This window comes from Pristis pectinata, chromosome 27 (genome assembly GCF_009764475.1).
Source record: "Pristis pectinata isolate sPriPec2 chromosome 27, sPriPec2.1.pri, whole genome shotgun sequence".
NCBI classification, from domain to species: Eukaryota; Metazoa; Chordata; class Chondrichthyes; order Rhinopristiformes; family Pristidae; genus Pristis; species Pristis pectinata.
The window spans coordinates 12,347,251-12,363,772 of record NC_067431.1 but is presented as its reverse complement, the minus strand read 5'-3'; the positions used below and the strand labels follow the sequence as shown (position 1 = coordinate 12,363,772).

The following is a 16,522-nucleotide window of genomic DNA, read 5'->3' as shown; positions in this document are numbered from 1 at the left end:
AAGAATCACTTGAATGCTGCCTTGCAAAAAAAAACAGGATACACTGCAGCACAATGCTGGATTGAGTTGAATAACATGTCAATACTCTAGAAACACAGGACTGCAGATACTGGAATCCTTCTGTAACCATGATCTGCATCTCTCCATTGCCAGTCACTTCAACTCCCCCTCCCACACTATCACTGATATGTCAGTCCTCAGCCTTCTCCACTGCCAGGAGAATTCCAAGCACAAACTGAAGGAACAACATCTCATTTTCCATCTTGGAACCTTGCAGTCTAATGGCATGAACGTTGAGTTCTCCTACTTTAAGTAATCCCCCCTTCCCCACACCCCCACCCCCCCCCCCCCACCATGCTTCTTCTCTTCTTCCTTTTCCTAACCTCTTTTTTCTCCCCTTTTTTTCCTCTCTCTCCTTACCTTTGACCCATCCCCCAGTGGATCTGCTCTCCCCTCCTCCCCCGCACCTGCCTTTCACTGTCTCTTACCTGCATCTACCTATCACCACCTTGTGCCCACCCCGCCTCCCCTCTTTTGTCCACCTATCACTTCTATGTTTTTACCTCCTATATATCGGGCTTCCCCTTTTCCTGTCTTCAGTCCTGAAGAAGGGTCCTGACCCGAAACATTGACCACCTACTTTACTCCAAGGATGCTGCCTGGTCTGCTGAGTTCCTCCAGTGTTAGAGTGTTTTTCATGTCAATACTTTACCCAAGTGTAATTGGAGTCAATGTATGATTAACACAAGACAATGAGTAACTCTTAGTTTCCATCTTTCTTGCTGTGTAGGGGGGAGTTCCGGTAGTGCGATGTGTGCAGCTGTTGCAGTGGCAAAAGACCTGAAGAAAGGGCAACGCTGTGTTGTGATACTCCCAGACACCATCCGGAATTACATGCAAGTCATTAAAGTTATTTACTCCTCACATTGACCTGTCTGACAATTGTAATATACCTGCCCTTTACTTAAAGTCCCTGGTTGTTGTAGGGCACACCATAGATTTCCATTGATGCTAGCCCTGCTGTGGGATTTTGGAGGTATTTAATGGGCTAGGACTTCCTGGAAAACGCCAGTGGTTCCAAGGCATTGTATTTGAAAATGCCAGGAAGTTCAGAATGCAGATGCTGAGCTCCCATTGAATTCTTGGTTGCTCTTCCTCAATGATATGGATTCTCATAGTGGAGAACAAACTTGTTCAATTCCTCAGCAGTTAGGCCAGGGGATCTGTCTACTGAACCTGGCACCAGAACTGCATGTCCCTTCATATGAATGGAGAGGAAATTCTCAGAGGGAAAAAGATAATTATAAATAACTTGCATTTTCTTGATGCCCGAAGTTATCTTTGATGTTTTTAATTGTTTCATTTCAGTTGAGAAATTGACTAATATTCGCTGATTCTTTTGAGTGGTATATAAGAGATTTCCTGACAGAGGGTCTACAGAAGGAAATTCTCTATCGCAAACTAGTGACCCTTTTCACAATACCATCCTTAACCCTTGTGTATTATGTTGGACATGCTCATTGCCTGGCACTTTGGTGTTGCAAATGTTGCTTGCCACTTTTCGGAGAATTTTGAGTATTGACTAGGATTGGTGTGTACAGGTATAGACCACCTCATTTACTGTTGAGCTGAGAATGGAATTGAAATTGCCCAATCATTAGCAAACATCATCGCTGCTGGCCTTATGATGTCAATGGCTGACAATGATTAGGTCTAGGACATGCCCCTGAGAAACTCCTGCAGTGATGTCATGGATCTGGGATGTTTGATCTCCAACAACTACAAACACTTTCCTTTGTGCAAGGGACATGGATTTCTCTAACTTTCGGTAACCCCTCCCCTCTTCTTCTCTACCCCTTTTTTTTTCTTATTTTCTCCTTCCTCCCCTCCCCTTTGTCTTCCCTCATTCCTGTGGCCCCCTCACCCCTTCTCTTTCCCCTCTCCCTGCCATCATGACCTGCCCATCTATTCCTCACATCCTTCCCTTTATTCCATAGTCCACTGCCTTCTCCTACCGGATTCCTTCTTCAGCCCTTTGCCTCTTCTACCTATCACCTCTCAGCTTCTTGCATCTTCCCCCTCTTGCCTATCACCTGCCAGCCTGTGCTCCTCCCCGACCTTCTTATTCTGGCTTCTGCCCACTTCCCTTCCAGTCCTGATGTAGGGTCTCGACCCAAAACGTCAACTGTTTATTTCCCTCCATAGATGCTACCTGACCTGCTGAGTTCCTCCAGCACTTTTGTGTACGTTATTCTAACCACTGGAGCATTTTCCCTTTGATGTTTTACCAAGGTACTGTTGTGTCACATTGTATCAAATGATGCCTTGATTTCAAGTGCAGTCACTTTCACTTCACCTCTGGAAAATATTGGGAGATCCGTGAAAGAGGTGAAGTCCTGTTGAAAATCTAGCAATTCCCATTTTCGGGTTTGTTTCTGAGTGTAAACTACCCAAATAATACTGACTGGAATAAAGTTAATTGCACAATTTTTTTTGCCCCAATTGAATGTTATTGCTGAACACAGATATGTTTTAGCTTAACAAAATTAAATGGGATTCAATTCTTAGTCATTCATCTTTTTAAAAAAAATTAATAATTTTAAAGCATTGTTAATCAATATTTGATAGTTTTGAATGATCTCAATGTCATGAACATTCAAAGTCTTCATCTTTGACAGCCAGCAAAGCCTTGAGGCAGCACGTAGTCAGCTGCTTCCTTCCAGTCACTTTGTATATTCAGGTTCTCTCATGTGATGACATCATATTGCTCAACACTACGCCCTCACCCAGTGCCTCATCATTTTGGAGCAAAGTAATATTTACCAGTGAGTCAACATGAGGAACCACCAATGGTTAGTTCATACTTTGCTGCATGTTAATGGATAGAGGGGGCAGTAATCCAATGGTGTTTCTGTGTCGGCCTCGAACACTGGCTCAAGTGTTGAATGATGGAAAAGTTATAAGGATTGACCAAAATATTAACATTAAAAATTAGACCAATTGAAGTTTCAGGAAGATTTTAGATAACAGTCCATTGTGTGAACCAATATAAACACCTAGGATTGAAAATTTCTAAACATTTGAACTTTTGTACTTCAACTGAACATTTGCTTAATCTTTAAATTACTCTCATATAGGTCAAAATTTCTCAGCGACAGTTGGATGGAACAGAAAGGGTTTCTGCATGTGGTCAATGACCAAAAAAGGTACAGCATCAAAGTTTTATGAGATCTTAGTAATAAAAATATTCTGTGTAAAGAAAGAGATCAATGTAGATTCTTGTGCAGGAAATCCAGAACTAGAGAGTATAGCTTCAGAATAAGGACTCACCCCTATATAACAGAGATGTGGAGGAGTTTATTCAGAATCAGAATCAGAATCAGAATCAGAATCAGGTTTATTATCACTGACGTATGTTGTGAAATTTGTTGTTTTGTGGCAGCAGTGCAGTGCAAGACATAAAAATTACGATAAGTTACAAAAATAAATAAATAGTGCAAAAGAGGAATAACGAGGTAGTGTTCATGGGTTCATGGGCCATTCAGAAATCTGATGATGGAGGGGAAGAAGCTGTTCCTGAAATGTTGAGTGTGGGTCTTCAGGCTCCTGTACCTCCTCCCCAATGGTAGTAATGAGAAAACGGTATGTCCCGGACGGTAAGGGTCCTGAATGATGGATGCCACTTTCTTGAGGTACCGCCTCTTGAAGATGTCCTTGATGGTGGGGAGGGTTGTGTCCGTGATGGAGCTGGCTGAGACTACAACCCTTTGGAGCCTCTTTCAATCCTGTGCATTGGAGCCTCCATACCAGGCGGTGATGCAACCAGTCAGAATGCTCTCCACCGTACATCTGTAGAAATTTGCATGAGACTTTGGAGATATACCAGATCTCCTCAAACTCCTTATGAAGTAGAGTCACTGGTGTTCTGCTTTCATGATCAGAAGGTTGTGAAACTTTGGAATTATCTTCTTAGAGTATAGAGGCTCAATCCTTGACATTCAAGGCCAAGTTGGACAGACATTTGGGCTATAGGAGGATCATGGGTAATAGGGAAGCTGGAGAAAAGTGGAGCTGAGGACAAGATCAGATCAGCCATGATCCTATTGAATAGTGGTGCAGGCAGGAGGACAATGTGGTTGGATGCTGCTCCTACTTTCTTTATTTACATGGAATGGTCCTTAGAAAGCAAAACCACCATGTTGAAATTATACAGAAATTATTAAAAAGGTGAGTCTGAATAAAAGAGGGGAGGCTTTGTTAGATATACCTGGGGATTCCTGATGTGTATTGCACTGGTGTGACCGTCAGAATATCATGAATAGCAACAGAGGCTAAATTTTGGAAATGGGAGTCATATTTGGGTGTTGGAAAAGCTCTGAAGTTTCATATTTATGACACAATGGAAAATTTTAACAAGCACCAGAGAATCACAAGAATAATGAGTTTAAGGAGGCAGGAGGTATTTATTCTCATCTTTGGACAAATTACTTGCATTTTCTTTTATCTTTTGCAGTTGGTGGGATACACCAATAAATCAGTTGAAGCTTCCCATAGTTCAGATAGTACCTTCCACCATCTCCTGCGAGGACGTTACCCAGATTCTTAAAGTAAAGAGTTTGGCCAATGCAGTGGTTATTGACCCCAGTGGGTAAGTATGCCTTGTTTCAAATATTAATATGGTGAAAGTAGCAATTATCAAGTAAGGAATAATTAACCACATCACTCAGTACATTCAACAATAACAACAACTTAGAAGAACATAAGAAATGGGAGCAAGAGTGGGCCAATTAGCCCTTCCAGTCTGTTCTACCATTCCATAAGAAGATGGCTGGTCTAATTTTGGGCTTGACATTACTTTCCTGCTCTCTTTCCATACCCCTAGACTCCCTCATAGCTCAAATTTCTGCTGATCTCCACCTTGAATAGACTGGATTAGAGCATTTCATGATTCTCTAAAAGAAAAGAATTCCTCCTCTTCTCCATCTGAAATGAAAAAAAGACCCTTCATCTGAAACTCTGACTCCTAGTTGTAGATATCCCTACCAGAATAATCTCTCAGAATCCACCCTGCCAATTGCCCTCAATAAGATCACCTCTCATTCTCCTAAACTCCAATGAGTACAGGACCAACCTGCTCAAACTTTCTTCATACATCAAACTCTTCAACCCAGGACTGAACCTAATGAATCTTCTCTTGATAAAATTGGAGTTCAATCCTGTATACAGTACACCAGGTGTAGAATCACCAACTCCACATAGTTACATCAAAACTTCTCTACTTTTATACTCTGTAGTCCTTGTTTAAAGATCAAACATCCATTTTGAAGACAAAAGAGACAGCAGATGCTGAAATCTGGAACAAAAAACAGAAGCAAAACAAAAGACTGCAGATGCTAGAATCTAGATGAAAAACACGATGATGCTGGAGGAACTCAGCAGGCCAGGCAGCATCCATGGAGAAAAGCAGGCAGTCAACATTTCGGGTCAGAACCCTTCTTCAGGACTGAAGATAGGAAAAGGGGAAGTGCAATATATAGGATGGAAAAGTGGCAGAACGGGGTGGCGAGGGGAAGATACACTTGGTAGTGGGGTCCTGTTGGAGACGGCAGAAGTGGCGGAGAATGACGTGTTGGACACATAGGCTGGTAGGAAGTAATGTGAAGATAAGGAGGACCCTATCCTTGTTGGGTCTGGGAGGGGTGAGGGTGAGAGCAGAGGTGCAGGAAATGGCAGAGATATGGGTGTGAGCTCTCTCGACCACAGTCGGGGAGAAGCCACAGTTAGAAAAGAAGTTGGACATCTTGGATGTCCTGGAGTGGAAAGCCTCATCACAGGAGCAGATGCTTTTCCCTCCTATATATTGGGCTCCTATCTTCAATCCTGCAGAAGGGTCCTGACCTGAAACGTTGACCGCCTGCTTTTCTCCACGGATGCTACCTAGCCTGCTGTGTTCCTCCAGCATCGTAGTGATTTTCACAAAAAACAGAACACTGGAAGAACTCAACAGGACAAGCAGCATCTGTGAAGGCAAAAGATGCAAATCAACATTTGCGTGAGGGCTGAAAGGAAAGAGGAAAGATTGCCAGTATTTAGCAGTACAAGGGAGGGGGTAGGGTGTTGTGGGATAGAGGCGAGTGGGTGATGGCAGAACCCAGATCAGGAGGGGATAGTTACTGCTTCTCTTACACTGCTATATACTGGCAATCTTCCCTCTTCCCTCTCAGTCCTGATGCAGGGTCTCAAACTTGCATCTTTTGCCTCCACAGATGCTGCCTGACCCGTTGAGTTCTTCCAGTGTTCTGTTCAATATTCTATTTGCCTTCCTAGTTACTGCTGTAACTGCATGCTAAATATTTACGTTTCATGTATCAGGATACAACCCCGCACCCCTCCAGGTCTTCTGTACTCCAAAATGTTGCAGTCCCAATCTATTTAAATAATAATTTGCCTCCTCATTATTCATTCCAAAATGGATAACTTTACATTTTCTCACATTATACTCCATCTGCTAACTTCTTGCCCACTCACTTAATCTATCTGTATTCCTTTGCAAGCTTTTGTGTCCTCCTCCTAATTGGCTAATCCATATATCTTTGTGTAATCAGCAAAGTTGGCGATAGTACATTCAGCCCCCGCATTCAAGTCATTCATAAAGATTATAAATTGTAAAGGCCCTAGCACTGACCCCTTTGGGACTGCATTAGTTACTGATTGCCAATCCAAAAATGATCCATTTTTCCCCATTTCTATGTTTTCTCTCAGTTAGCCACTTCCCTGCTCATGCCATTATATCACTACAATTCCATAGATTCCCATCTTGTGCAGCAAACTTTTAAATGGCAACTTATCAAATACCTTCTATAAATTCAAATGCTATTGTTTCCCCTTAATTGACATTTGTTATTACATCCGCAAAGTAGAATGGAGAATACGGGCCAATATGCAAATCCTCCTGATGCACTTCAAAGGGATGTTGAGAAACAAAATTTACCAAGTTACATTGGGAAATAATAGGACAGGCAACCAAAACTTGGTTGAAGAGATTTAAAAAAGGAAGAAAGAGAAATGGAGAACTGGAAAGAATCAAGGAAGGAATTCCAGAGCTGAAGGCATACCAGCCAATAATGGAGTATTTCAACTTAGCATGATCCCTCACACAAGCTCTAGCCAAGGATATTCAAAGTGAATTATAGAATTCAAATAAAATTTCTCTTTCAGTTCTTTATTGCTATATGTAATCATTTTAAACACATATGTATAAACATATTTTTAAATGTCTTTCAGAAGAAAAGCAGTAGAATGGTTGACAATCCTATGATTATTATTGTATTTATTATAAATACTACTTGTTTTTTGGTCAAACTGAATCAGTGGATGAACCAATTCCCATCAAAGTGTGTCACCACTTGATAATGCATTCCCTTCACTAATAAATGATAAATACTCAAAACAAGATTCAAGGTTTATGAAATGAAGTTAGAGTTTGCAGTTCAGCCTCTAGATATAAGGCATTACTGCCTTCTATGTCTGTTTGGCATGGTCATTTAAAAGTAGATGCATGTTTCTTACATTAAGTGATTGCTCTTATTTCTTTGAACTTTTTGAAATTATGATGCAGAACTTCTTATTTAAAGACTAAAGACAAATATTGTAATGTGCTATATCTATTTTTTGTTATTTTGTGGATAATTGGAAATATGATATGCAGATGATAAAATAGCTCAGTGATATTGCTTAAAATGTGTCTGGGAAAATTCTGTATTCCTGTAGAATTAACAAACTGTTTTTCCTATTATTTTTCACTGCTCCAAGCTATTTACAACTGGAGATATAATGAATTTGTATATCTTCTTTGTAGCTTGTGTACAACGATATAGTTTGTAGAACAGAAGGAAAATCTGTTTTGAATATTTAAAATATGAAAAAACAATTGAGATTGAAGCTGAATTCTGACTCTGATGAGAAATACAAGATTTGTCCTGGACATCCATTCAATGACTGCACAAAATATTACATGAATCTATAATAGGACAGTGGACAGCCTTTAAAGAGGAGAGAGCTCAGATAATGTATTAGTGTATGCAAAGGGGAAAGGTGGATAAATCAGAAGTTCCCAAAGTAATGAAAGCATGAGAGATAGAGATGAAGGAGAAAAAAATACTGTAAATGTTGATTATGTTGATAATTCAAGGGAGCACCATATTGAATATAATAAGTTCAGAGGGGAAGTGGGAAAGGAAATGAACTGGGCAACACAAGAAAATAAAAATAGACTGCCAACATATATGGGCAAGTCAATATTATGCACATGGGCAAAGGAGGGATAGGGTTGATAATGATCAAAAGATGATCTAATCATTGAGATTAAGGACATGGTTTAAACACTCAACGAGGACTCCTCTGTCTATGCTGAGGAAAAGGCTTTTGGTTAAAGGAGGTATGGATGCAGGGAAAGAGTGGTTATGTTAAAACATTATACATTATCCAGTCCACATGGGATGCATCTGGCTTGCAGATAGAAGTAGGCATGGATGTTGTAAGGGATCTTGTGGCAACTTCCATTCCTCCTTGGATAAAGGAGTGGTGTCAAAGAACCGGAGAATAGAAACTGTTCAAAAAGAGGTGTGAGGATAAATTGGCCAAGTTTATTCTTAATGGATTGGGAGCTTTTAGAACAATATTCAGGAAAAAAATATAATCATCATTTAGAGAAGTCAGAAATGGTAAGTGAGAGACATAATTTTGTTTAAAGCAAATTTCAGTTGACAAACCTGGCTGAGTTTCTTCATGAGCTAATGGAGTGGGTTGTTGTGAGTAATGTGGTTTTCTGAATGTCCAAGATACACAGAAGAAAAGTGCTATGACAGCAGGGATAAGATATTGTCATAAGAGGAGAAAGACCTGCTAAATTGAAATGAAAACAAAAATGCTGGAAACACTTTGAAGGTCAGGCAGCATCAGTGAAAAGAGAAGTGGAGTTAACATTTCAGGTCCAAGATTGTGATGAAGGATCTTGGAGCTGAAATTTTAACTCTGTTTCTCTCTCCACAGATGCTGCCTGACCTGCTGAGTGCTTTCAGAATTTTCTGTTCTTTTTATTTCAGATTTCCAGCATGTGCAGTCTTTTTTGAAATTCAGACCTGCTAAAGTGTTGCTTTTCAGAGTACAGGATGTTGACAGTGGTATTCCTTGGGACCCAGTGCTGTGGAGCACTTTTGAAAAATACAGTATATTTATGATCTAGATACAGGAAGGTAAGATAAAATTCCCAGATTTCCTGTTGCCACAAGCCTAGAGAAAACAGTGAAACAGTGAGAATGGAAGTAGCAGGTGGAAAGGCTGGTGAAATGGGCAGCCGTATGGCAGATTATATGTAATGCAGAGAAGCGTGAACTGATAAGTTTGCTGGTAAGAATAAGGAGAGGTGATACGGAGTGAACGGTCCAATACTAGAAAGAATGCCCTGGCAGAAGTACATGGGGACATATGTGCATCAACGTCTGAGGAAGCAGCTAATAAAGCATATGAACCCTTGGGCTTCATAAGTAGAACAAACAGTTCACAAACACAGAGCTCACATTGAACCTTTACAAAACGCTGACTGGGTTACAACTAGAGTATTGGAATTCTGGCCACCACAGTTTAGGAAGGATGTGAAATCCCCAGAATGGGGGCAAAATAAATTCTAGAATGGCTCCAGGGCTGAATTCCTCCATCCTGTAATGATTATATGATTCCATGTTTTTGTGACATGTCACACTTACCCATTTGGTGAAAGTGCAGGTACTTCCAATGCACTGACTTTGATTACTTGATGTTTTGCCAGTTCCAAATTTCTAATTCCATCCACAAAGCAGGTGAGGCACAATTTGAAACTTCCTTTGCCCCCATAATAATTTCAGTTCTGAAGTGTGAACCTATAAGGTTTGATTATTGCTGAAACACAAGCATGCAAACAAATTACCATGGTATTTTGACATGTAATTAAATAATTATTATTTTTAATTTATATGCAGCATGATACAAGGTGTAGTCACACTAGGAAACATTGAATCATTAGTTAATGATGGGAAACTGCAGCTCTCTGACCCTGTGACTAAAGTTATTTACAAACAGTTCAATAAGGTAGGACACTTTCCTTATATACTACGAGCATTCTGTAAGCTTGACTTTAATTATATTCAAGAAACCTATACATCTTCAAAAATAATTATTAACCTTTTTTCATGATGATATACCTATCCCTGATTAAATTTAGGAAAGGAAATTAGGATGTGAATCCTGACATCTGAAAAGACCAGAGCATCTTAAAAATTTAATGTGGAATTAAGTTAACTTTCTTCATTGAAAATAACTTTTGATTGAAAGATTAATTTAGACAAACCTTGGTATAAGATGTTCTCTTTATTTATGTGCATTAAGGTAAATTTAGGCAATTAATGAGATTACATCAATATATCTGGGCAGTTATGTGCATTTTTAAAATAGTTTTACACAGACAAATCATTGAGTGTGGAGGATCAAGAGATTCTCCAATGTTGCTGCACTGGATGGGACATTGTGATGTGGATCCAGCACCTTTGTGCTTCAAATGTTAATACAGAACTCTGTGCATCATTATTATGCCTGTGTTTTTAAATAATTTCTATATTATACCACCAGGTGGTGTATATAAACAGGGTTTAGGGATGGATCCAGGCCTCTGAAGATTCTACTATTTCGTGCCTACTTTTAAAATATTTTAGAAAGCTTAGTTATATTTCTTTCCTTGGAATTGTACTCCTAATTGTGCCCTTGACACTATAACATAAGGGGGGGCTGTCACTGAATAAGGACTGGTGTGCTAAGATTCAATCAATAAATCTCTCTTCATACTTAAGCTGCCACTAATTTACAGTGTGGAACTGTAATATGACCACATAAGTTACAGAAGTTAATAAGATGGCTTGCCTACTGACTAAGAAAGTACATGTGAATAACATAATTTGGTTATTTTTATTATGTATTTTATTTCTCTGGCTACTTGAAGTTAGTCAAATAGCCAGAGATGTTTACTTACTAGTTCATTTTAGCCAAGAAAATCAGAAGTCCATCCTTCTTCTGAAATTTCCCTTTTCTTCCAATTTATGCAGCTAAATTTCAAGTCATATCAATCTCGCATAGTGCTTTTATCAACAGGGTAAAAGTGTGAGTGTTCCCGATTTCATTTAAATCTTACTCAGTGGGTCAATATAATGGCTCAGTCTGTGAGGACTTTCGTGAGCAGAAGTGTAGCCACAAGATGCATTGAAAGATTTTCTTTATTTTAATTTTGATACTAAGTATTTATCAATAATGTTAGATTCTAACAAGATATGGTGACACATAGTCCCTTTATCAAGTTATTTTCCTTTCTCAATAGGTGAATTTAAATGACACCCTTGGAAAAATCTCTCAAGTTTTGGCACTGAATCACTTTGTGTTAATTGTCGATGAACAAATTCAGAGTAAGTCATGGTTGGTTTCATTGTCTTGTTTCCAAATGCAACTACAGGAAACATTACATAACCGTTTCCTTGAAGGTCTAGGTTTTATGAAATTCAGACAAATGGATAAACTACCATGGCCATCATTTCATTCTGTTCTTGAAATTAGGCAGCAAATTTATTTCAGAAGAGCACTTTGTTTCTGCCAAACTTAAAGCTTATTAACCTTCACTTGTTCCAATGATCATGGACCTATAAAATGAATTTACACAAATAAAGTGCAACAAACTCATGCTGATGCACTGGTGCATCACTCTTATCTATGGGGATTAAAAGACAAATAAATTAATTCATAGTGACAGAAAATGCTGGACCTACTGAGCAGGTAAGCAGAAGCTGGAGAGTGACAGAGTTAATGTTTCAGGTCAATAACCTTTCATAGGACTGGGAAATAAGCTTGGCCTGATGAGAATTTCTTTACATTTTGTTTTTATTTCTGACTTCCAGAAGTTTTTTGTTTTTGAAATGAAGCTGCATATCTACTTTAGTGCATGCCTACTTATATGTGTGATATATCATGCATCAAAAAATACTGGACATATTTAGAAAGAAGGCTTTTAAGTGCAGTGATACAGCAGAAAGGACATAAAAGTTAGTTCTTTTACCTTGGTGAGCAGGATTTGAATTGCATCCTCAAGTGATCGCTGCATTCAAGGCTTCCCTCATGAGCTAGAATGTTTTATAAGGTAGATCCATCAAAGGAACAAGAGCAAATCTATTCAAGGTCAGCTGTAGACAGGACTGTGCGAGACAATAGAATTTCAATGGTTTTACAAAGCAGCCTTAATTTCTCCTCTTTGTGTTTTAGATAACACCAATGGTAAATGTGAGAAGAGTGAAGTGGTGCACAGTGTTCTCACATTTATGGATCTGATAACCCTTATCACGGCCTAAGCAACAGAAGAAAACCAAGCCACAGATTTAAAGAAACTGACAAACCACTGCAATTAATTCAGTTATTTGGAGTTGAGTGAAGCTTGTATGGGTTTTTTTTCATGCTATAATTGTAACTATTTCATCCTCAGAACTTGCAATAAATCACACTCATCATTCGTGAGCCCAAGATCTCAGTATTTCAGAACTTGTTGAAATCTGGGTCAGCAATAAGAAACTAATGTAAAACATCTGCAAATCATACAAGAATCTATTCGAACACCTTCCAGCCCTTGTCAATGCCACCAAGTTTACTTTGATTTATTTCCAGTGATGAAGCTTTAGCATGAATCAACCCATCATCATTGGTTGAGATTCTGTACTTGAATGTTGCCAAGGAATGGCATTAGAAGTGGTCATATAAGTGCATTGGTTTGTTGTCCTACCTCAGTTCCTTCCTTCCTTTAACCCTTTCCCACAGCCTCATAATCCCAACACATTAAAGAACAGCAGGTGGGGGGAAGGGGGTCTGGGGGAAGATGCGTTAAATATAACCTAAACAGAACTGGAGCTTATGATGCGAAATGAAATCTGTGACTAGTCAGCCACAACAGGGGCCATAACTAGCTCAGTGTAACTGCCTCCCACCATTACATACCTTCCACCATATAGACTTACAGCACTATTAGATTGAAATTTATTTATTTATTTATTAGTCACACGTACACCGAAACACACACGGTGAAATGCTTCTTTTTATGTTACTGAGAATGTGCTGGGGGCAGCCCGCAAGTGTCGCCACTCTTCCACCGCCAACATAGCATGCCCACAGCTCCTAACCCGTATGTCTTTGGAATGTGGGAGGAAACCGGAGCACACAGAGGAAACCCAAGCAGACACATGGGGAGAACGTACAAACTTCTTACAGACAGTGGCGGGAATTGAACCCGGGTCGCTGGCACTGTAATAGAATTATGCTAACCACTACACTGCCATACCAAACGTAGACAAAATGTTTCCTTCTGTTTATAGCTGGTTCAGTATGCATTCTTCTCCATCTCAAACAAAAGTTTTGTAGGAAATTAGGAACTAATCAAAATGTCCATAGTTCAACTCTTCCTACTTTATTTGTACTTTTCTTTGAGAGAGTGAGAAGAGATATTCCTGAGGCAATCTGATCACTTAGTGGATTTGGACGAGAGGACCAAGTGTAATATATTCAAGTTTGCTGCTGATATAAAGCTGAGTGTCAATGTGAGTTGTGAGGAAGTTGTGGCGGGGCTTCAGGATAATTTAGAAAGGCTATGTGGATGGGTAAATGGAATAAAGTGTGGGAAAATGTGGGATCATCTACTTAAGAAAGAATAGAAAAGCAGAGTACTTTTTAAAAGGTAAGATTGAAAAATATTGGTGTTCGGAAGGATCTGAGCCTCCATGTGCATAAATCACTGAAAGGTAACATGCATATACAGCAAAGAACTAGATAGGCAAATAGTATGCTTGCTCTAGTTGAATACAAATATCAAGATATCTTAATGCAATCATATTGAGACCTGATGAGACCACATCTGAAATATTAAGTACAGAAATGGTCTTCATACCTAAGAAAGGATTTACTTGTAATGAGTGAAGTTCAGTGAAGATTCAGATTGATTCTGGATGGGGCATTTGCCTTTACAAGGAAAGGTTTAATAGACAGCACCAAGAGTTCGGAAGAATGAGGGGTGATCTCATTAAAACATAGAAAATTCTTAAAGGGCTTGATAGGGTAGATTTGAGGATGATGTTTCCTCCGCTGGTATGTCAATTACCAGGAGTCATAGTATCAAAAAAAGGTTGGCCATTCAGGACTAGTATGAGAAGAAATTTATTCACCCTGTGGTCAGTGAATCTTTGGAATTCTTTCCCCAAGGGGGCTGTGGAGACTCAGTCACAAAATATATTCTGAATAGAGATTAATAGATTCTTGGATATTACAGGACTCAAGTAATATAGCGTTAGATCAAGAAAGTGATGCAGAAGTAAAAGTTCAGCCTCTGTGAATGGTCTATTCCTCTCCCTTATGCAGATCATTGGATGGGTAAGTTTTTATTTTAAATCAAAAATAGCAAACATCACTGAAAAGTCATACACGTTGAGCTGTCATATTTCATGCGAGTGTTCACTGGATCTCCATGTAAATTGCAAGTTACCTGTCACTGTGTTGTGGTTCCTTTGTACCAATCCTAAATTTATATTGTAAATCCAAGACTAGGCACCAACTTTCTATTAAGTAGAATGTGATTACTTGTAGACATTCTTAATATTTCCCAGAACTTATTTCAATCCTTCTTCTCTAATATTGAAATACACTCTGCATTTGCTTTTATCCAGCTATGAACAGCAGGAAAGTTATTGTCTTCGTTATCCAAAGCTGAGTGGTGAACACATTGTTCTGTCTGTCTCGATCCTGAATTGCAGCTTTCAGTCTAAACGCAGGAACACGTGTAAGCTTTATGGCTTCTATTTCCACATCAGAGTAAATATTATTTGTTTTAGATGAAGAGAGTATGCAGTGGAATGACCTGAACGTTCAAGCTACTAAAGTAAGTTTGTGTTACCAAATTGTTAATATTGAAAACTTATGATCACCAGTAGTGTGACCTACATCTCAGAAAACATCAAAGAGAGTATCACAATATTTTCCTAGTGAATGCAAAAGAGCTGCAGGGAAACATATATTTAGATATTGATGATTTCCACTGGCGTAAAATGGAAAGTAAGATATGTATAAACTTTCAATTAAGATGTGCTGATGGTTATTCTTAATTTATATAATATTAAAGTGGCAGTGAAGGTGCATTAAAGTAGTGACTCGGCACACTATTGCTTTTATGCACTTAATTACTTTAAGCTATATCAACAAAGGATTGACATAGCGTAATTCAAACTGCCTGCTCTGATGCTGAAACCTCAGCTGAAGAATGACCAAAATCATTTTACTGTTGGAAGTCGGGTTTATTCAGCATCTCCACCAGTTACATCAAGAGGAAAATTCTGAGGAAAATTCCATCTATCACATCAGCAACATTGTTAATCACCTTTTCAAAGTTGGTAACTAATCTTTGTCTTATTGGAAACATTTCCTCCTTGCTTACTCTATTCTTGAGTTTGAATACGCTCTCAAATTTCCTCTTAAAGCCCCAGCTTTTACAGCCTCTTTTGTTAAATAAATCCCACATTACTTGGTACCATTTTAGTAAGTCGCTTCTGCTCCTTATTCTAAGCTTTGATATTCTTCAAGATTCAACGTAAGCCCTAACCAGTGCTTTATAGCAGACCAGAGTGTTTTCTTCCCTTTTATAATCTGCTCTTCCAAAAAAGCCAAGAACCATATGCAAAAAAAATGACAGTCTTTCAACTTGTCCTGTGAAATTTAGAGTTTGAGGACATACATCCAAGTCACTCTCTCCCTCAGAATTCCATCATTTATTCACCTGACCTCTCTCTACCTTCCAAAAGGCATTACTTTGCACCTTCCCACATTAAATGTTCTGTGCCATGTGTCAGGCCAGTTCACCAGTTTGCAAATTCTTTTGAAGGATACCATTTTCCTTGTTTTCCATGTTTATGAGTTGGATCGTCTGCAGCTTAGAAATTTTGCCTTCCGCATGCAAGTCTAGGACTATATAAATGGAGAACACCACTGTATGTCCACTCCCAATCTGAATAACAATAACGTGCCAGCACTCTACATTTCACTCAAGAGTCAGCAATGTCTCAGTTATCATCATCCTTGTCCTGAGTCTGAAGGTTTTGGAATCTAGTGCTACTGTACAGTTTAGAGTATATAAATTGTAGCTGAAATTCTACTATAGTTCAGAGGGAAGCCAGCATAATACTGGTATTGGTTTATTATGGTCACTTGTACCGAGGTACAGTGAAAAACTTGTCTTGCATACCGATCGTACAGGTCGATTACAGTGCAGTTACATTGAGTTAGTACAGAGTGCCTTGAGGTAGTACAGCTAAAAACATAACAGTACAGAGTAAAGTGTCACAGCTACAGAGAAAGTGCAAAAAGGTGCAAGGTCACAACAAGATAGATTGTGAGGTCAGAGTCTTCATATTTGTCAAGTCTTCAT

General features: G+C 39.0%; 1 protein-coding gene across 4 annotated transcripts in view; it reads left to right on the top strand.

Moving 5' to 3' along the window:
- LOC127583658 (cystathionine beta-synthase-like) overlaps window positions 1–12,577 on the top strand; it is a 59,543-nt gene extending 46,966 nt beyond the window's left edge. For all 4 annotated transcript variants that reach the window (XM_052039865.1, XM_052039862.1, XM_052039863.1 and 1 more), the window contains exons 11-16: window positions 791–896; window positions 3,138–3,206; window positions 4,514–4,648; window positions 10,017–10,125; window positions 11,402–11,486; window positions 12,334–12,577. In XM_052039865.1, the coding sequence (XP_051895825.1) occupies window positions 791–896; window positions 3,138–3,206; window positions 4,514–4,648; window positions 10,017–10,125; window positions 11,402–11,486; window positions 12,334–12,419 (590 nt within the window). In that variant the 3' untranslated portion in view covers window positions 12,420–12,577. The remainder of the gene's footprint in view (window positions 1–790; window positions 897–3,137; window positions 3,207–4,513; window positions 4,649–10,016; window positions 10,126–11,401; window positions 11,487–12,333) is intronic.
- Window positions 12,578–16,522: the final 3,945 nt, after the last annotated feature.